Source organism: Rhinatrema bivittatum, chromosome 3, assembly GCF_901001135.1.
Source record: "Rhinatrema bivittatum chromosome 3, aRhiBiv1.1, whole genome shotgun sequence".
In the NCBI taxonomy this organism is placed as follows: Eukaryota; Metazoa; Chordata; class Amphibia; order Gymnophiona; family Rhinatrematidae; genus Rhinatrema; species Rhinatrema bivittatum.
The window spans coordinates 318,850,405-318,872,326 of record NC_042617.1 but is presented as its reverse complement, the minus strand read 5'-3'; the positions used below and the strand labels follow the sequence as shown (position 1 = coordinate 318,872,326).

The window sequence follows — 21,922 nt, the reverse complement described above, 5'->3', positions numbered from 1 at the left end:
CAGTCTCACATAAGGTCCTCCTGCAATTCTTCATAATAAGCTTGTGCTTTGACTACTTTGAATAACTTTGTGTGATTTGCAAATCAGATCACCTCTTTCTTTGCTTCCTTTTCCGCATCATTGATGAATTCCACAGAAAGAAACTAAAAACATGCAAGTGAAGTCTTAACATGAAAGGTGAAAATGTTAAGACAACTCACTGTCTATTCTGTAAAAATGAAAGATCTGCTGTACTACAAACCTGCTTGTCCTAGATTTTAGTTAATATGTATTAGAAAATCACAGTAGATTTATATTAACTCCTGTTATGTTGATCTATAGTATGAATGTTATTTTTGTAAACCACTGTGATCTTTATTTGGAACAACAGTATATAAAATGTCAAAATAAATAAATAAACAGACCTTGTTTACATTTGTCAGTGTTAAAACTGGTGGCCTATGCAATGGTGCTTTCACATTTTGACTATTGTAATGCCCTGAATTTAGGATTTCCCAGGAAACAGATTTGTAAATTGTAATTAATACAGAACACTGCTGCACATATTATCACAGGTAGTTCTAGATGTATTTCTGTGGGACAATTGTTATAGGGCCTGCACTGGCTGCTGGTGACTGCACATTGCAAATTTAAAAATGTGTTACTCATATTTAAGATTTTACAGGGCTTATACCCTCTACATCTGAAAGGGAGATTGAAGTGGTATGAGGTAGGCAGGAACATACGCTTGGCAAAGATACACCTCTTGCCAACCCCTGTGGTTAAAACCTTCCGCCATTCCCTTTGCAGAATAGGTCCTTTTCTTTCACTATTCCTAGTTTGTGGAATGGTCTTCCATTGGCATTGAGGGAAGAAGTGGACCTATTGAGATTTCAGAAACAGCTAAAAACGTACATTGTTAATGTCTACTGCTTTTGATTGTTAATCCTGCCATATATATGTGTGGTAATGGAACATTTGAGAAAAGCTTATATTTTATTTGCATATTTTATCATGGTTTTGTCATGTTTGTTTATGTGATATGTTGTACATCACTTAGAGAGATTTTATCAGTAAAGTGATTAATAAATTATTTAAAATAAAGTGAAGTGAACAGATTTGCAGATAATACACAAATATTGAAAGTAGTAAAAACACAGCCTGATAAACTGCAGAAAGTCCTTGCCAGACTGGGGAATGGGCATCTAAATGGCAGATGAAATTTTAATGTGGATAAATGCAATGTGATGCATATAAGAAATAATAATTCAAACTTACAGGGATACGTACAATTCAAGGCTTTATATTATTTATGTATTTATTTAATGGCATTTATATACCGATAACCGTTTGCACATCGTATCTGTTTACAATAAACAGTAACGTTTACATAGAACAATTGTTGTGATATATTGTTAACAGGAGAGAAATTAAATACAGCGGTCAGGGGGTAAGAAAGGGTTAGGAGGATAGCATTAACATATTAGGGTTGGATTATGTACAAATGATAGCATATAAATGTTGTTAGGAGGGAAATGAATAAATAAGGCATTCAGAAAATAACTTTTTATAAAAGTTAATATATATAATTAACAGCTGGTAATTAACTCAGATGGCCTGAGAGCAATGCAAAGTTAGCGGTTCGTCAATTAACACAGATGGCATCATCATCTAGGAAAAGGATCTTGGAATCATTGCAGACTACACTTTGCCCCAGTGTGTGGCACATAGAATGTTAGGTATTTTTTGCAAAGGAATAGAAAATAAAACAGAGAATATCATGCCGCCTCTGTATTGATCCATGGTGCAACCACACCTTTGAGTATTATGTGCAGTTCTGGGCTCCCTATCTCAAAAAATAAGAAATAGTGGAACTAGAAAAGAAGCAGAAGCATGACGATAGAAAAAAAGACTATATGGCCTATTTAGTCTGCCCATCCCGCAACCAAGGAGAAATTATGTCTTACCTTTTAATTTCGTTTCCTTTACTTCTGCTACACCAGTCCAGAACCTATGGGTTTATCCTCCCATCCAGCCAAAATGGAGGCAGAGTTCTAAATTTTTTTTTTTAAGAAAAGATTAGAACCAACTCAGCCAGTTTAGCAAATGTTGTTTACCTGTAACATGTATTCTCACAGGACAGCAGAATGTTAGTCCTCACATATGGGTGACATCATCAGGATGCAGCCCAATCTCGGAAAACTTCTGTCAAAGTTTCCAGAACTTTGACTGGCCCCTACTGGGCATGCCCAGCATGGCACTAACCCTGCAGCCAGCAGGTCCCATCTTCAGTCTTATTTAAAAGCTACAGGCAGTGCTGAAAAATAAAATAATAAAACATTACGAACCCAACACCGCGGGGCGGAGCGCGGGTTTTTGTGAGGACTAACATCCTGCTGTCCTGTGAGAACACCTGTTACAGGTAAGCAACATTTGCTTTCTCACAGGACAAGCAGGATGGTAGTCCTCACATATGGGTGAGTACCGAGCTGAGGATGTCCGAACATGTACCAAATATACCCAAAGGCATGCAACAGGCACAACAACTGGGGTGGAATTTGGTAGAGGGCATCCGGAACCCTATCGGGCAGACGGAAGGGTGTTGGTACGTCACATTATAAAGAGGTTACGAAGGACAGACTGGCCGAAGATGGAATCTTGTCTTCTGGCTTTGTCCAAGCAATAGTGGGCTGCAAAGGTGTGGAGAGAACTCCAGGTGGCAGCCCTGCAAATGTCAGGAAGCGGCACCGATCGTGTGCTATTGAAGTCACCATGGCCCTCACAGAGTGTGCTTTAACATGGTCTTGAAATGGAATGCCCGCTTGCTGATAGCAGAAGGATTATGCAGTCCGCCAACCAGGAGGAGAGAGTCTGCTTACCCATAAGAACATAAGAACATAAGAAAATGCCATACTGTCAATGCTAGAACCCGTTTACAGTCAAGGGTATACAGAGCCTGTTCTCCTGGATTGGCATGGGGCCTGGGAAAAAAGGTAAGAACATAAGAAAATGCCATACTGGGTCAGACCAAGGGTCCATCAAGCCCAGCATCCTGTTTCCAACAGTGGCCAATCCAGGCCATAAGAACCTGGCAAGTACCCAAAAACTAAGTCTATTCCATGTTACCATTGCTAATGGCAGTGGCTATTCTCTAAGTGAACTTAATAGCAGGTAATGGACTTCTCCTCCAAGAATTTATCCAATCCTTTTTTAAACACAGCTATACTAACTGCACTAACCACATCCTCTGGCAACAAATTCCCGAGTTTAACTGTGCGTTGAGTAAAAAAGAACTTTCTCCGATTAGTTTTAAATGTGCCCCATGCTAACTTCATGGAGTGCCCCCTAGTCTTTCTACTATCCGAAAGAGTAAATAACCGATTCACATCTACCCGTTCTAGACCTCTCATGATTTTAAACATCTCTATCATATCCCCCCCTCAGTCGTCTCTTCTCCAAGCTGAAAAGTCCTAACCTCTTTAGTCTTTCCTCATAGGGGAGTTGTTCCATTCCCCTTATCATTTTGGTAGCCCTTCTCTGTACCTTCTCCATCGCAATTATATCTTTTTTGAGATGCGGCGACCAGAATTGTACACAGTATTCAAGGTGCGGTCTCACCATGGAGCGATACAGAGGCATTATGACATTTTTCATTTTATTCACCATTCCCTTTCTAATAATTCCCAACATTCTGTTTGCTTTTTTGACTGCCGCAGCACACTGAACCGATGATTTCAATGTGTTATCCACTATGACACCTAGATCTCTTTCTTGGGTTGTAGCACCTAATATGGAACCCAACATTGTGTAATTATAGCATGGGTTATTTTTCCCTATATGCATCACCTTGCACTTATCCACATTAAATTTCATCTGCCATTTGGATGCCCAATTTTCCAATCTCACAAGGTCTTCCTGCAATTTATCACAATCTGCTTGTGATTTAACTACTCTGAACAATTTTGTGTCATCTGCAAATTTGATTATCTCACTTGTCGTATTTCTATCCAGATCATTTATAAATATATTGAAAAGTAAGGGTCCCAATACAGATCCCTGAGGCACTCCGCTGTCCACTCCCTTCCACTGAGAAAATTGTCCATTTAATCCTACTCTCTGTTTCCTGTCTTTTAGCCAGTTTGCAATCCACGAAAGGACATCGCCACCTATCCCCTGACTTTTTACTTTTCCTAGAAGCCTCTCATGAGGAACTTTGTTAAACGCCTTCTGAAAATCCAAGTATACTATATCTACTGGTTCACCTTTATCCACATGTTTATTAACTCCTTCAAAAAAGTGAAGCAGATTTGTGAGGCAAGACTTGTCCTGGGTAAAGCCATGCTGACTTTGATCCATTAAACCATGTCTTTCTATATGTTCTGTGATTTTGATGTTTTGAGATAGTATGATGGATTGATTGAGATGAAAATCCGAAACTACCTTAGGTAAGAATTTCGGGTGAATATGGAGTACCGCCCGGTCCTGCAGAATTTTAGTGTAAGGGGGATAGGTAACTAGAGCCTGCAATTCACTAACTCTGCAAGCTGAAGTGATTGCCAAAAGGAAAATCACTTTCCATGTGGGATATCGAAGTTCACAAGAGTGAAGAGACTCGAATGGTGGTTTCATGAGCCGACCCAGAACCAGATTAAGGTCCCAAGAAGGGGCCGGAGGACGTAGCGGAGGCTTGATGTCGAGCAAGCCCTTCAAAAAATGTGTTACAAGGGGTTGTACTTATATAGGGACATCCCCGACACCTTTATGGAAGGTGGCAACCGCACTGACATGCATTCTGATGGAAGAAGTCTTAAGACCTGACTCTGATAGATGCTAGAGATAGTCCAGAAACTTCAGGATTGGACAGGAAAAGGGGTCAAGGGACTGAGAAGAGCACCATGATGTGAACTTTTTCCATTTGTAAGAGTAAGCTTTTCTCGCGGAAGGCTTCCGTGAAACAATCAAGTCACGGGAAACTGGTTCAGAAAGGTTAAGTGGCTGAAGGATTAACCTTTCAACATCCATGCCGTCAGGGGCAAGGCTTGAAGACTGGGATGGCATAGGCACCTGTCATTTTGAGTGATCAGAAGCGGGTCCTTTCCCAAGGGAATGTGCCTGCGGATGGAGAGATCCTGAAGTATTGGAAACCACACTTGGCGTGGCCAGTGAGGTGCTATCAGGATCATGGTTCCCTTGTCCTGACATAACTTCACGAGAGTCTTCGAGAGAAGAGGAAGTGGAGGGAATGCGTAGAGCAGACCGGTTGCCCATGAGAGGGAGAATGCGTCTCTGGGTTGAGAGAGTTTGCTGCGAATGAGAGAGCAGTAGTTTTCCACTTTGCGGTTTTGTGGGGACACAAAGAGGTCTATCCGAGGATATCCCCATTGTTGGAAGATGGAGTTCGCTACCGAGGGGTTGAGAGACCACTCGTGCGGTTGAAAGACGTGACTCAGCTTGTCTGCCAGCACATTGTTCACTCCCGGCAACCAGGTGGCCTAAGGTACATGGAATGGGAGAGAGCGTCCGCCCAAATCTGCGCAGCTTCCTGACAAGGGAAGGAGCCCGTGCCTCCCTGCTTGTTGATGTACCACATGGCCACCTGATTATCCATCTGAATCAGGATAACTTGATTTGAGAGGCGATCCTGAAATGCCCTGAGAGCATATCTGATTGCTCGAAGTTCCAGGAAATTTATTTGGTGTTTGACTTCCTCTGGAGACCAAGATCCTTGTGTTTGCAGATTGGCCAAGTGGGCTCCCCAACCGAGGTTGGAAGCATCGGTGGTGAGAGTGATTTGAGGGTCTGGAGCCTGGAAGGGCAAGCCCTGGAGGAGATTGATCTGATTTTTCCACCAGGCGAGATACAGACGGAGTGAGTCGGTGACGTGGACAACGGTCGACAGAGGCTGAATGGATTGAGTCCATTGAGACCTCAGAGTACAGTGCATGAGTCTCATGGCCAAGCGGGCTATTGGTGTGACATGGACTGAGGATGCCATGTGTCCCAGGAGGATGAGAAATTGGCGTGCAGTCATGGAGTGCTGAGACTGCAGCTGGTGAGCAAGAGATGCAAGAGTCAGTGCTCGTTGTCGAGGCAGGAAAGCCTTTGCCTGTAAGGTGTCCAGGTCTGCCCCAATGAACAACAAGGTTTGAGATGGGACTAAGTAGGATTTGTTGTAGTTGACGAGAAATCCTAATGAAATTAGAGTGTGTAAGGTTAGATTGAGCGACGACAGAGCAGCTTGCTGAGTGGGAGCCCTGATTAACCAATCGTCCAGGTAGGGGTAGACGTGAACACCTTGGGTTTTAATTAATTGCTCATCTATTTTAATTTGTTTTACATTAATTGCTTCATTTATTTAATCTGTCAATACCATTTATGAATGCTTTTATTTGTAAACCGCTTAGATCTGCAATAGCTTGTATAGGCAGTATAGAAAAGCTTTTAAATAAGCAAGCTAGAAATGTAGAAAATTTCCAGGCCCAGAGCAAAGTGGAAATCACCGCAGAAGAATAACCACACTTCAGCGACCGAGCCCTCTCAGAGACCAAATTGTAAGACAAAATCGACCTGGATTGTTGTGCAGAATGTGTCCCTGATGCAACAGATTCTCCCCGAGTGGCAGTCTGAGAGGACTGTCCATCAGTAGCCTCTGAAGATTGGTATACTATGGTCTCCTGGGCCAATCAGGAGCCACGAGAAGTACAGTTGTGGTCTGACTTGCAATCTTCCGAATGACCCTGCCTATTAACAAGAAGTTCTTTATATGTTTTTACATGTGTTTGTATTTGTTTTGTTCTGTTAGCCTCTGAAGCAGCTCAAAGAGCAAAACTCGGCCTGAATCGGGCTTTTTATGATGTTTTGTGCAAAATAAAGAACTCCTGGTGTTCACTGATCCTCTTGTCTTGGTCGCAACTGATATTTTGGATCAGTTTCCGGTTTGCTTTTTTGGACCTGCCTATAACTGCCTTGTTGGGAAGGCATACAACACCCCACTCCTTGGCCAGACCTGAACAAGAGCATTGATACCTAGCACTGTCGAATCCCTTCTGTGACTGAAGAATGGTACCTTCATGTTGTCAGAGGTCGCCAGCAATTAGAGATATGGATGACCCCAGCATGCCACTATGAATTGAAATGCTTCATCTGCCAACTCCTGCTCTCCTGGGTCGGTCTGCCTGTTGTGGAATTCAGCCTGTACATTGTTCTTCCCAACAATGTGGGAGGCGGATATGTCTTGGAGATGTTGTTTTGCCCACAGTATGCGTGTATCTAACTCCACAAACATCTGTTGGCTTCTGGTTCCATCCTGATGATTGATGTAGGCCACTTTCATAGCATTGTCTGAAATTATCTTCACCGACTGAGCTTCTAGTTGCTTGATGAACTGCAAGAATGCCAGACGAACTGCGTGTGCTTTTAACCGATTGATGGTCCACTGCCGCTCCTCAACACTCCAGCAACCTTTCGCCACCAACTCTTGATAGTGAGCCCCCCAACCCAGAAGGCTTGCATCTGTCATGAGCATCAGTCTGGTGTCTCCAAGGAAACTCCCTTCCTGAGATGATCCACTTGTAACCACCTCTGCAACTGGACGCCAACCTCTAATTGCAAGTGGTGTCTCACCGTGTACTCTTGTGACTACAGATTCCACCGGGAGAACAACGTGTACTGTAGGGGACCCCATGTCGCAACTTAAACCAACATTAAATCCTAAAAAGACTGAAATCATTTAGTTAAGTAGAAACTTTCCAATAGCTAAACCACTGACTCTAGACCTGAGTAATGTTCAAATTACTCCCTCAAACCAAGTACGGGACTTAGGTATCCATCTAGGTGAGAACCTTTCTTTGAAAAAGCATATTAAATTAATTAATACAGGCTATGCCAAGTTGCGTATATTACATCAGTTGAAACCTTTATTAACTTTCGAAGACTTCAGACCTGTATTGTAGACTCTAATTTTCTCAAACTTAGACTATTGTTACTTCTTATTACTTGGTCTTCCCGCATTTCTCTTAAAGCCATTACAAGTACTTCAAAATGCCTCAGCAAGACTATAGTTAGGAACTAGGACATTTGATCACATGAAATCCTCACTGATTTCACTGCACTGGCTGCCAGTACAGTCTGAGCTATCTCTGACAGAAGAGTCAGAGAGTGTCTGGTTTGGACATGTGCTGCAGCATTCTGGACAAGCTGAAGTGGATCAAATCCAATATAAAGTACATTATAGTAATCCAGACCGGTCAATTCTGACACCTGTAAGACTGTGCGGAAATCATCTGGTTCTAAAAATGGTTTCAATCTCTTGATCAGACGAAGCTCGTAAAATGAAGATCTTACTTTGGCATTAATATGAAGGTTCAATTTCAAGCAAGGACCAATGTAATACACCTAAGCTGCAAATATGCTGCTTCAGCTGGGATGATGTGATCACAACAGTTCCCTAAGGAAGGTACATCTTGTAAAGGAAATTTACTAAGCAGAAGATTTTCAATTTTGGAAATATTTTACTTTAGTGAGACTAGATTGACTGTATCCAACTGTGAAATAGAATATTGCACGAAGAACTGAATGTCAACAGTGTATATTCTATAATTTACGCTGAGACAAGAAAAGATTTTGCAAACTGTGGCTAAACAGAAATTAAACATAGCTGAAAGAGCAGAGCCCTGCAGCACACCTGTGAATCATAACAAGGCCTATCAATCCGAATCTGCAGTTTCCAGTTAGCCAAGAATAAAGGAAAATTAGTTCTTATCTGTTAATTTTCGTTCCTGTAGTACCACGGATCAGTCCAGACCATGGGTTGAGCCTCCTGTCCAGCAGATGGAGATAGACCAAAACTGTGGTATCCTATAACAGGACAGAGCCTACCCTGCAACCCTTCAGTATGACTATTGTCAAAGCAGAAATAATAAAGAGAACCCTCAAGGATCAAGCAAGTAACAAGAGAACTCAAGTAAGAACCAGAGAACTCAGCAAAAAACATTAACCATCGTAATTATAACTATAGGAACTCTGTGGAAGATAAAACGCTCTTGAATCATAGACATCACTGAGATGCTTCTGGTGCCTTAATTATAACCGTAAGGTCTCGGAGAACGCCAAAACATATCCTGCAAGGTAAGGAGAGAAAACTTCAAGTGGACGACAGAGAGTACAGGGAAGGGCATCTGGACTGATCCATGGTACTACAGGAACGAAAATTAACAGATAAGAACTAATTTTCCTTTCCCTGTACGTACCCGGATCAGTCCAGACCATGTGATGTACCCAAGCTTCCCTAGACAGGGTGGGACCGAAAGAACCAAAGACTGGCGCTTGAACATCAAGGTGATAATGCCGAGCGAAGGTATGCAGCGATTTCCAAGTTGCCGCCCTGCAAATTTCCTGTGAAGAGACAGATTGACTCTCCGCCCAGGAAATGGCCTGAGAACGCATAGAATGAGCCTTCAGACCCTCAGGAATCATATGGCCTTGCCAGATATAGGCCAACGAAATTGTCTCCTTTACCCATCGAGTGATTGTGGTCTTAGAAGCCTGTTTGCCCCTATTTGGGCCACTCCAGAGGACAAAGAGTGGTCAGAGACCCGAAATTCATTTGTGACCTGAAGGTAATGCATGAGAACATGTTTAACATCCAGACGGCGAAGGTCATAGCCGGCAGGACCTGCAACCTCCTCAGCAGAGAAGGCCAGGAGTTCCACTGACTGGTTGACATGGAAAGAGGAGACAACCTTCGGTAAAAAGGAAGGTACTGTCTTAAGGGAAACACCCGAATCAGAAAAACTCAAGAAGGGTTCCTGGCAAGACAACGCCTGGATCTCTGACACACGCCGGGCGGAGCAAATAGAGACCAAGAAAACAGTCTTGAGCGTCAAGTCTTTGAGAGTAGCCAGACGGAGAGGTTCAAAGGAAGCCCCACAGAGAGCCCGCAGAACCAAATTAAGATTCCACGAGGGACAAGTGACTCGGATGGGCGGCTTCAAAGGCTTGACCCCTTTGAGGAAACTGACCACATCCGGGTGAGACGCAAGCGGTAGACCTTCCACACTGCCGAGGAGAGAGCCAAGGGCGGACACTTGGACGCGTAAGGATCTGAGAGAAAGACCCTTGGAGAGACCCTTCTGGAGGAAGGAAAGAACCAAGGAGACCGGGGCAGAGCGAACAGATATCCCCATTTCTGCGCAAGCCGCTTCAAAGACCTTCCAAACTCGGACATAGGTGAGCGAAGTAGAGGTCTTACGAGCGCGCAGAAGGGTAGATATAACCTCCTCCTTATATCCCTTTTTTCTCAATCTCCGCCGTTCAAAAGCCAAGCTGCTAGACAGAAGCGATCCGCCTGATTGAAAAATACTGGACCTTGCCTGAGAAGATGCGGAAGATGACCGAGACGAAGAGGGCTATCCGCTACCAGATTCACGAAATCTGCAAACCATGGTCTGCGCTGCCATTCGGGAGCCACGAGACTGACTGGACCACTGTGGAGTTCTATTCTTCTGAGAACCTTTCCCACCAAGGGCGGGGGGGGGGGGAACACATAGAGGAGAATGTCGGTGGGCCACGGGAGGACCAGGGCATCCACTCCTTCCGAGCAGTGTTCCCTCCAGCAGCTGAAAAATCGGGGAGCTTGGGCATTGCCCAAGCTCGCCAGCAAATCCATGTGAGGAGTTCCCCACCTGCGAACAATTAGCTTCATTGCCTCAGCGGACAACTCCCACTCGCCAGGATCGAGATGCCATCATCTGAGGAAATCGGCCTGCACATTGTCCTTGCCCACTATGTGAGAAGCTGCCAGTTGCTCCAGGTGACGATCCGCCCACACAAAGAGCCTGCTGGCCTCCAACGCTACCAGGCAACTCCTGGTGCCCCCTTGACGATTGATGTAAGCCACCATGGTGGAATTGTCCAACAGCATGCGCACCGCCCTATGGCGAATGAACGGGAGAAAAGCTTGGAGAGCCAGATGGACCTCTCGGGCCTCCAGACGATTGATGTGCCAGCGGGACTGTACCAGGGACCACCGTCCCTGACAAGATTGTGACTGGCAAACTGCTCCCCAGCCAGAGAGGCTGGCATCCGTTGTTACTATTACCCAGTGCGGCGTCTGTAAGGATATGCCCTTCAGAAGGTGCCAGAGCGAGAGCCACTACTGCATGTCGCCGATGGTAGAGGCGGGGAGCGGGAGGTCCATCTGAAACTGCTCCGAGACCGGCTTCCAGCGGGATAGCAAATCTTTCTGTAAGGGACGCATATGCGCAAAAGCCCATGGGACCAGGTCGATAGTGGAAGCCATGGTCCCCAGCACCTGGAAGTAATCCAAGGCCATAGGGAGAGGCACGAGGATGAAATTGCGGACCTGGTCCATCAGACGGAACGCCCGAACATCCGGAAGAAATACCTTGCCTACTCGGGTATCGAAGCGAGCCCCCAGGAACTCCAACACCTGCGAAGGGTTCAGATGGCTCTTGGGAAAGTTGTTAACCCAGTCCAGCGAAGTGAGTAGCTCTAGGACTCTTGTCGATTGCCAGCCTGCAAAGAGATTCCGACTTGGCGTGCACTAGCCAATCGTCCAGATAAGGATGCAAGAAGACTCCTTCCCGGCGAAGCGCGGCTGCCACCACCACCGACCTTGGAAAATGTGCGCGGAGCTGTGGCGAGACCGAAGGGCAGGGCCCGAAACTGAAACTGTTATCCCAAGATGTGGAAGCGGAGAAATTTCTGATGCTCGGCCCAGATCGGGATGTGTAAGAAGGCCTCTGTCAGATCTAGGGAGGCTAGATACTCGCCGGGGTGAACAGCTGCTATTACTGACCGCAAGGTCTCCATTCGAAAATGAGGCACCTTGAGAGCCCAGTTGACTCGCTTGAGGTCCAGAATGGGACGGAAGGAACCGTCCTTTTTCGGTACTATGAAGTAGATAGAATATTGGCCGACACCTTGTTCCTCTGTGGGGACTGGGACTATGCCTCCCAGCCCGAGCACTCTGGAGAGGGTCTGAGACACTGCCGCCCGCTTCTGAGGTCCACAAGGGGAAACTGTGTAGATCCGTTAGGTCTCAAGCAAAGTCTAAAGCGTAGCTGTTTCCGATTATGTCGAGTACCCACTGATCAGACGTGATCTTGGCCCATTCCTCGAGGAAGAGAGATAGACAACCCCCTAGGTTTGGAACAGAGGAATGGGCCTGCCGAATTTCATTGGGAGGCGGGCTTGGCAGTGGAGCACTGTGGGAGGACATCTCGGAAGGCGCGACAGCCTCGAAAGGACTGCGACCAGGACTGAGATCTGGAGGAGTTTCCCCTAGAGAAGGACCCCCCTCGGCCGGGCATTATTACGTCGCTGACCCCGGAAACGTGTACGAGCCGGGAAGAAAGCTCTAGACTGTTTCAGGCGGTCCTCAGGTAGCTTGTGTACTTTGTTTTCACCCAAGGAATTAATAAGCTGCTCCAGGTCCTTGCCAAAAAGCAACTTGCCCTTAAAAGGGAGCGTGCCCAACTGAGCCTTGGAAGAGGAGTCAGCCGACCAATTCCGGAGCCAGAGAAGCCTCCTGGCCGAGACCGCAGAAGCCATCGCCTTCGCCTGGACGCGGAACAAGTCATAAAGGACATCAGCCCCCATATGCTATTGCACCTTCCAGCCTGCTCTGCCTCTGCAGACGGGAGGTCCGGGGTGCTGAGTAATTGCTGCATCCACCTAAGACTTGCCCGCTGCAAATCGACGCCCGAACACTCAAGGCCAAGAATTCGAAGATACGCTTGAGATAGAACTCCAGCTTGTGGTCTTGGACATCTTTCAGGGCCGTAGCACCCACCACCGGGATGGTGGTGTGCTTTGTGACTGCCGTCACCGAAGAATCCACCTTAGGGATTTTCAGCATTTCCAGACACTCCTCTGGTAAGGGGTAAAGCTTATCCATAGCCGCCCCAACTCGGGAGCTTCCCATTCCTTTAGGAGCATCAGCTTGTGCATGGGATGAAAAGGAAAGGTGCGCGGAAGAGCCCTAAGTCCCACCAGGACCGGGTCCACAAAGGCCGGCATAGCGGCCGTAAGCGCATTCACCGGAGTGTCAATACCGAGCTCCTGAATGACAAAAGGAAAAATCGGGTCGAGCTCCTACCTTTGTAATAAGCAGAGCACTCGCGCGTCATCCCCCTCTGGGTTCCATCAACTGGGCATCGGGGTCCGGATCCGGAGTAGCCAGCGAAGTCGGAGGATCCGGTGGAGGGGGGGCCCCTGGGACCACCCGCACCCTGGATAGGCACCTGCGTATCCTGGGCCGCGGGATTCGGCTGGGGGCCCAACCGCGGAATCTTGGGGGAAGGGGCACCTGGGAGAGAGCCTGCTTCCTCTTCTAAGCTAGCTAGATAAGATTTGTGCATAAGCAACACAAATTCAGAAGAGAAAATTGGTCGAGACTTCCCGGGGGGGGGTGTGGTTCGGATTGGGGGAGAGATAATTAAATCGGGCTTCTGTGACTCATGCAGCTCAGAAACAGCAGCTGCAGAAAAACCCAAAATGGCTGCCATTCCCGCGGTTTGGGGACCCGGGAATGGCACGGCCATATGGCTGGAGGATCTGCCAAGGAGCTGCCTTCACCCCCTGGAAGACAAGCGGAGCACAAACTTTCTCTGGAGAGCCTGATCGCAGACTCTCCACAAGCAAGGCAAACGGCAGATCTCGGCATGATCAAAGGAAACCAGTTGAGCTGCAGTGCCTGAGGGAGCAGAGGCAGGAGAGCGAACCCTGACCCTCCCATCACTCAATCCCAGCTGCCTGCACCAGAAAACGAGCCCGACGCAAAGGAGCCTTTTTTTTTTTTTTTTTTTTTTAATTTATTCAATCGGGCAAGCAAGGGAATGAAGCCTCCCTGCTGGCAGCACCGGGGGCAGGGGAGGGGGGAGGTCCCGGGAGAAGGAGAGTGAGAGAAGGCTGTCTAGGGGGAGTGACTGGACCACCAGTATCGCCCCAAAGCCGAGGACCACCGGGAAAAAGGGACCTAGGCTATTTTACAAACAAGGGGCCAAGCCCCCCTAGAGCGAGGAGACAGGAACTGTCTCCTGAGAGGAAGACACAGAGTCCAACTTCTGACTTTTTTTTTTAAAAACAGGGAAGAAGAAGAATACTTGCTTGATCCTGTATAAAAACAGAAAGAACTCACAAGTAAGGGCTAAGAAATAAACACAGGGAACCGAAGGGTGAGCTGTCGCATCTGCTGGAGACAGACGAATACTGAAGAGTTGCAGGGTAGGCTCTGTCCTGTTATAGGATACCCTTACAGCTTTGGTCTGTCTCCATCTGCTGGACAGGAGGCTCAACCCATGGTCTGGACTGATCCGGGTACGTACAGGGAAAGCAAACCATTTAAACATTACTCCTGTATGGAAAATGTGAGAAGAATGCAGTGATCAAGGATGTCAAAAGTGGCAGAGATATCAAGAACTAACAAAACGTACTCGGCGTCGCCATCAAAACTCCTAATAATTGTATCGAACTATGCAGCTTTTGAAAGCCAAATTGAAAATTATCAATAATAGCGTGTTGGTCAATGAAGTCCGGCAATTAACTTGGCCAAACAGGGAAATGATGAAACTGGTCTGTAATTTGAAAGGATAGTGGCAGGGCCAGTGCTTCCATTAGGCAAACTAGGCAGTTACCTAGAGTGCTGAGATTTTGGGGGTGGCAAAAATCCTGCCATTGTAATGTCTAGAGGGGTGCTGCACCACAGCCAATACCGTCATAGAAGGGAGCGCTGTGCTGGAGCCACTGTCATTAGTTAAGTTGGGGGGAGGGGGGGTGAATGAGCTAGGGTACCAAATATGCACTGGCCTTGGATAGTGGGGTCAGCTGTAGACTTCTTTACCAAAGGTTGACAGAAGCTTGATTAAAGGAAACTGGAACCTCACCTGATGACAGGGAGAGATTTACATTATCAACAACTAAGTCAACAACTTTCTCCTTTAGTCCTTTAATCAAAGCAAGGGATTAATGGGCAGGAGGCAGAGTTCATATGACCCAGGATATTTATTATTTCAGACTTACATGTTACTGAATGAATCCCATCTTACCTCAGATAGAACAGCAGCAACAGAGGAAGACATAATTCTTGATCCAAAATTGCAACGAATATTTGCAATTCTGAATTTGAAAAAAAAGAGGCAAATTCATTTCAGTGGACTATAGTGGAAATATAAACTGATGGTAATGCAGAATTGGAAGTCAATGATTTTACACTTTGAAAAAGCGCGGCTGGACTATTATATGTGCTAGTAGAGAGCAAATTGGACAATACAGAGAGGGGGCAGAGGTGGAGAGTGGGGTGGAGATGAAGAGTACTGGGAAAGGGAGGAATGGAGTTCAATTCCCATACAGAGAGCAGCGGAGCTGCAGAGTACAGTTTGCAATAGCAGCTATGCAGGCACGGGGCAACATTCCTCTTTCTTATAGTTAGATATTAAAAAGGATTACAATATATTTTCTACCTCTCAATGTTCCTGCGAAGATCTGAAACTTGCACATTTCCTCGCACCAGCAGTGCACAGGCAAGGTAGAGGCTGTGTTTTGGGTCAGCCTGAATTAACTGGTACTCCTTGCTAAAAGCGTCAGAAAACATCTGATCCAGCCTAGGTGGAAAACACAAACACTGGTCACATGTAGGTACTAGGCTATACAGGTGCATTCATATCATTGGGTTTCACGGATACCTGGCAGTCTACTGGTGATGAAGATGGTGAGATGGTAAAGTCTGACTTCTTTCCGACACGACGTGTTTCGGAGGGGAAACCTCCTTCCTCAGGGGGTCAGATACCGCTATTCCCTGCTTCAGTCTCTTGCCGAAAACACTTGACTCTGCTACGGGTGACAAAGGAAAGCACAAAGGAAATAGTGCACATAAAGTTCCACCACAAAAAGTTGCGATAGCAGTATGGATGAGAAGAACACTCACTGTATGCGATGCACTGACTTAAATGCTGTTCTGAACGGCGTCTCTATTACGCTCTATAAGTAGAATGACATACAATGTAAATCACCCCTTTGAAATGATATAAACTATGTGCCATAAGTCCATGTATACTACCTTAACAGGATGCTGAAGTCACTCGCTGTCTACTGTCAATGTCATGGACAGCTTTTTGACAGTAGACTGCGATAAGGGTGTTTCCCAGCAGCAGTATTTTTCAAAATGGCCGCCGCTTACGTCATTGCCCATTCATGGACAGTTTCAATTCCAAAATGACACCCGCAGTGAAATGGGTGTTCCCCAGCGGCAGTAATTTCAAAATGGCCGCCGCCAACGTCATTGTCCATATATGGACAGTTCCTGTTCCAAAATGGCACCCACAGTGACGTAAATGCCCATAATAGGATACTCCCACCCTTTTTGGCGCTTTTTTCAGCCGCTTAAAGGTCGGCGTTTTTGAACCGCGCGCTGCCGATAGTGCATCCTAAGCACAGCGAGTGACTTCAGCATCCTGTTAAGGTAGTATACATGGACTTATGGCACATAGTTTATATCATTTCAAAGGGGTGATTTACATTGTATGTCATTCTACTTATAGAGCGTAATAGAGACGCCGTTCAGAACAGCATTTAAGTCAGTGCATCGCATACAGTGAGTGTTCTTCTCATCCACACTGCTATCGCAACTTTTTGTGGTGGAACTTTATGTGCACTATTTCCTTTGTGCTTTCCTTTGTCACCCGTAGCAGAGTCAAGTGTTTTCGGCAAGAGACTGAAGCAGGGAATAGCGGTATCCGACCCCCTGAGGAAGGAGGTTTCCCCTCCGAAACACGTCGTGTCGTGCATCCTAAGCACAGCGAGTGACTTCAGCATCCTGTTAAGAGCGTAATAGAGACGCCGTTCAGAACAGCATTTAAGTCAGTGCATCGCATACACAGAGTCAAGTGTTTTCGGCAAGAGACTGAAGCAGGGAATAGCGGTATCCGACCCCCTGAGGAAGGAGGTTTCCCCTCCGAAACACGTCGTGTCGGAAAGAAGTCGGACTTTACCATCTCACCATCTTCATCACCAGCTTTTGTCTACATGACATCGGATTTCGAAGTTGCAAGTTAAGTACAACTTTCTCAGCACTCTGGAAATTATTAGTGCATTGGGGCAGCCGTTTCCATAAGCGTCCCGCTAAATCTAGCTCATTGAGACCTATGATTATATCATAGAGAAGCTTACGCCACTATAAGCTCTCATCAAGCCTAAATATTGGGCATATCATTTATGAGGTCTCAGTGAGTCTCCCACCCTACATTTTCTTCAGGAATATCTTTTTATAGTCCTTATCGTTTTGTTTCCTGGCATTTGGGGATTCTTTAATTTTTGTAGTGATCTGACACATGCATACTGCTGCTAACTCTGTACCAATGCCCATATAATTTACTGTGCATAGGGCAAACAAAATGAAAATGAAAAACATGTCTGGTGGGACACATATGTTGGAAAAACAAAAAAAAAAAAACCCCATTAAGAGAAGCCTCAACCAGAAGATATGGACCTGAGGAAGGGAGTGCAAATGTCCGAAAGCTCGTCAAGAAATCTATTAAGTTAGTCCAATAAAAAGGGCTCAGCTTATCTTTTTTGTTTGTTGCCTTAATTTCAATGCTTTGCTTTCATTATTAATTCTGATTTGCTGCACACTTCTCAAGTGGGAATGTGAATGGTTTCTTGTACTTTAGAATCCCTGCTTTTCAGTCTTCATAATTTGCTTTTCATTTATATATACTTTGTTTACTGTTTTTATATTTTTACATTAAAATCTCCTTTGAATAAAGTAATGTACTAGCATTTTGTGATAATTATGATTATTTTTGTGTTTTTCATTTCTATTTCTTTCTATATTTTTTATTTTTAAATCAACATTTCTTTTGGCTTGCCTAATTTCTAGGTCTTTTCGTCTCCTCTCACTGGATCTTTGGTCATCATTTCTGGATAGTTCTTTTGTTGGTTCAGTAAGAGAGATGCTTACCTTCGGGGAGGCACATTGACATCTGCCAGGCTATACAGAGGAGTAAGGCTGGAAGTCAGGTAGTGAAGCTGAGGGAAGGGAACCAAATTCATGCTGATCTCATTAAGGTCCATATTGAGAGAGCCTTCAAACCTGGCAGAACTGAAAGTCAAGCAGAGTGCACACATCAAACTACAGAAAACCCCCAACTCAAACATCCTGTATGTTTAGATTCCCAGAGCTCTAGGCGGCTTGAATGGGCCTTTAGAAAGCAGAAGACAGGACTGTCTTGTGTGCTGTGTGCTATAAACAGCACTCTCAGCGTAGGCAAACACAGCTCCTTTCTGGGATCAGTGTTTTAAGGACGAGGAAAGCAAGGCCAGTCATATCGGACCTGCTTACCTGCTTTCGGTTTGGAAGTAGGAGGCAGCTTTCTGAGGAAGTTTTGGTCCTGGTTTCCGTAAAAACTGACACAGAAGTCTCCCAGCATCCCAGCCTGGGATCTCTATAAAACCCTGTCCCATGATGCTGCATCGTGACAGCCTTGGACATCATTCCCACCTGGGCTATGGAAACAAACCGGCCACCACAGTCTGGGGGTGATGCCCCTAACCAAAGCAACCTAGTAGCCGTTAGAGCAGTGGGCTAAGAACCAGAGAAACCAGGGTTCAGATCCCACTGCCACATCCTGTGACCTTTGGCAAATCAAAATCTAGATTCATCAAGCTGGGCTGCTTTTTCTCTCCCTGAAAAATATCGTGGCTCTATCACTGCGTTGTTTTGTCTCACAGCAAAACACTGCAGCATCAGCCCTTTACGTGCATGAGGCTGCCATCGCCTTAAAGGGCCATGTAAAAAAAAAGAACAAAAAATCCACCCTGCTCAAAATCATAGATAAGTGTGTGTGTGGGGGAGAGGCAAAGTTGAGCCCTCCCTTCTCACCCTGGGGCTGCCATGAGTGGCATCTCAATATGCCAAGTAAAAAAAAAATAAAAGGAAAATTAGTTTCTTACCTGATAATTTTCGTTCCTGTAGTACCACGGATCAGTCCAGACTGCTGGATTTTGCCCCCTCTCTAACAGATGGAGACAGAGAAGTTTTCAAAACAAAACTCTGCCTTATATAGGATGGTTCCACCTACAGTCCGGCAGTATTACTCAATGTCAAAGCAGAATGGCTCTCAAAAAAACCACCATAACTATGTACAATAACCCTTCAACAAGAAAAAGAAATAACCGGTTCACTTAATCCTCCTAGGAATGGAACCTGTTGAACCACTTGAGGACGGTCAATCCAATTTCTGCAGATCTGAAAACAAATCAATCAATAACTGAGTGGACTCTCCCTTATTTCCGTGCGTTCCCCGGGCGGGACTCTGGACTGATCCGTGGTACTACAGGAACAAATATCAGGTAAGAAACTAATTTTCCTTTCCCTGTACGTACCCGGATCAGTTCAGACTCCTGGGATGTACCAGAGCTTTCTTACCTGGGATGGGATCTGGAGAGGCCCACTCTAATCACTGCTTCTCCAAAGCCTCTTTCACCCGGCGCCTGAACATCCAGTCTGTAGTGTCTGCAAAGGTATGCAAAGACTTCCAAGTCGCCGCCCTGCAGATCTCCTGCGGTGAGACCATTTGACACTCCTCCCAAGAAGCCGCCTGTGAACAGGTAGAATGAGCCCAAAGACCAAACGATACAGGCTTACCACGCAGCAAATATGCTGAGCCTATAGCCTTTTTCAACCAGTGTGAAATCGTAGCTTTAGATGCCATATTTCCTCATTTCGGACCAGCCCACAGCACAAAAAGATGGTCCATCACACGAAACGCGTTAGTAACTTCCAGATAACGCAACAACGCCCGAACATCCATCCAGCTTCCGTAAGTCTTTAGAGATAGGGTCTGACCGGTCCAAAACGGGAAACGATGGAACTCCATTGACTGATTCACGTGAAAAGCAGACACTACCTTCGGGAGGAAGGAAGGAACCGTCCGCAAGGACACACCAGAATCCGAAATTCTCAGAAACGGCTCCGTACAGGATAGAGCCTGGAGCTCCAATACCCTGCGAGCAGATGTGAAAGCAATAAGGAAAATCACCTTTAACGTGAGATCCTTTATTGTAGCCGTTTTCAGAGGCTCAAAGGACGCCGTACACAGAGCTGAGAGAACCAAATTCAGATTCCAAGAAGGAAAAGGGTGCCTGATCGGGGGATGTAAATACTTTGCCCTCTTTAGGAAATGAGCCACATCGGGGTGAGCAGCCAACGCCACGCCTTGAATGGAACCGCACAAACAACCAAGAGCTGCCACCTGAACCCTCAGGGAACTACACGATAAGCCCTTGGCGAGTCCGGATTGTAAGAAACCTAAAATATCTGACACCGAAAACTGAGTAGGAACAATTGCCCGGTCCATGCACCAAGATTCAAAGATTCTCCACACGCGCACATACGCGAGGTTGGTAGATGTCTTGCGCGACCGGAGAAGTGTAGCCACAACAGCATTCGAATACCTTTTGCTTCTCAGGCGGAGCCTCTCAAAAGCCATGCCTCTAGACAAAAGCGATCGACCTCTTCCAAACACACAGGCCTTTGATGGAGAAGGTCTGGGAGTAGTGGCAACTGCAGGGGACCCGCCACTGCCAGATTGACCAGGTCTGCAAACCAAGGCCATCTCGGCCACTCTGGAGCTACGAGGATGACTTCTGCTGGGTGTATCTCCACTCTCCTGAGCACTTTGCCTATCAGCGGCCAAGGAGGGAAGACGTACAGCAGCACGTCAGTCGGCCAGGGCAGCACCAGGGCATTTACCCCTTCTGCTCCTGTTTCTCTGCGGCGACCGAAGAAGTGCGGAGCCTTGGTGTTCTGAAACATTGCCATGAGATCCAGGCGGAGTATGCCCCATGTGCCGCATATGAGCTGGAAAGCTTCGTCTGCGAGCTCCCATTCCCTGGGATCGAGGCAGTACAGACTGAGAAAGTCCACTTGAACATTAATCGACTCCTGCTATGTGAGATGCTGCAATACTTACTAAATGCTTCTCCGCCCAGCTGATCAGCTGCCGGGCTTCCGTGGCCACTGGCTGGTTCTTGGTTCCCCCTTGGCGATTGATATAAGCCACTGTGGTCGCATTGTCGGAAAGAATTCTGACTGACTTCCCCTGGAGAAGAGGGCAGAACGCTTGCAATGCTAACCACACTGCCCTGGTTTCCAGACGATTGATCAACCACCAAGATTCTTCCTAGTACCATTGTCCCTGCACTGACTTCCTCAGGCAAACTGCTCCCCAACCGGAGAGGCTGGGGTCTGTGGTCACCACTGTCCATTCGGGCACCTCCAGGGGAACTCCTCGCAATAAGTTGTCCGAGATAAGCCACCAATCGAGACTGGAGCGTGACGTATCCGTAAGAGGGAGAGGTAAATGAAACTGTTCGGAGACTGGATTCCAACACTAAAGCAATGCTGACTGTAAAGGACGCATATGAGTAAAGGCTCCTAAAAACTCCAAAGACTGGGTGGGCACCAGTCGGCTAAGTTGATCACCCAACCCAGTGATCGCAGGAGTTGAAGCCCTTTGCGAATTGCCAACTGGCCGAGCAACTCCAACTTTGCCAAAATTAGCCAGTCGTCCAGGTATGGATGCACCAGGAACCCCTCTCTGCACAGATGAGCCGCCACCACAACCATTAACTTGGTAAACATTCTGGGCACGGTGGCAAGACCGAAGGGCAAAACTCAAAACTGAAAATGGCGATCCATCACCAAGAACTTCAGAAACGTCTGGTGGTTGGCCCAAATACCTATGTGAAGATGCGCTTCCGTTAGGTCCAGTGACACCAGAAACTCTCCTTTTCTTACCGAGGGCAATGACTGACCGTAACGTCTTCATGCGAAAACGTGGCACCCTGAGGCAGCTGTGCCCGCAAACTGTCCCCCATCTGGACAGACTGGCATCGGTGGTGACTACCACCCAATCCGGGATCT

The 21,922-nt window shown here is 46.4% G+C and overlaps 1 protein-coding gene across 1 annotated transcript in view; it reads right to left on the bottom strand.

Moving 5' to 3' along the window:
- TUBE1 (tubulin epsilon 1) overlaps positions 1–21,922 on the bottom strand; it is a 119,159-nt gene that overhangs the window by 28,154 nt on the left and 69,083 nt on the right. Inside the window, exons 9-10 of the mRNA XM_029595244.1 lie at positions 17,957–18,097; positions 15,462–15,602 (exon numbers count right to left, since the gene is read on the bottom strand). Of these exons, the coding sequence (XP_029451104.1) occupies positions 15,462–15,602; positions 17,957–18,097 (282 nt within the window). The remainder of the gene's footprint in view (positions 1–15,461; positions 15,603–17,956; positions 18,098–21,922) is intronic.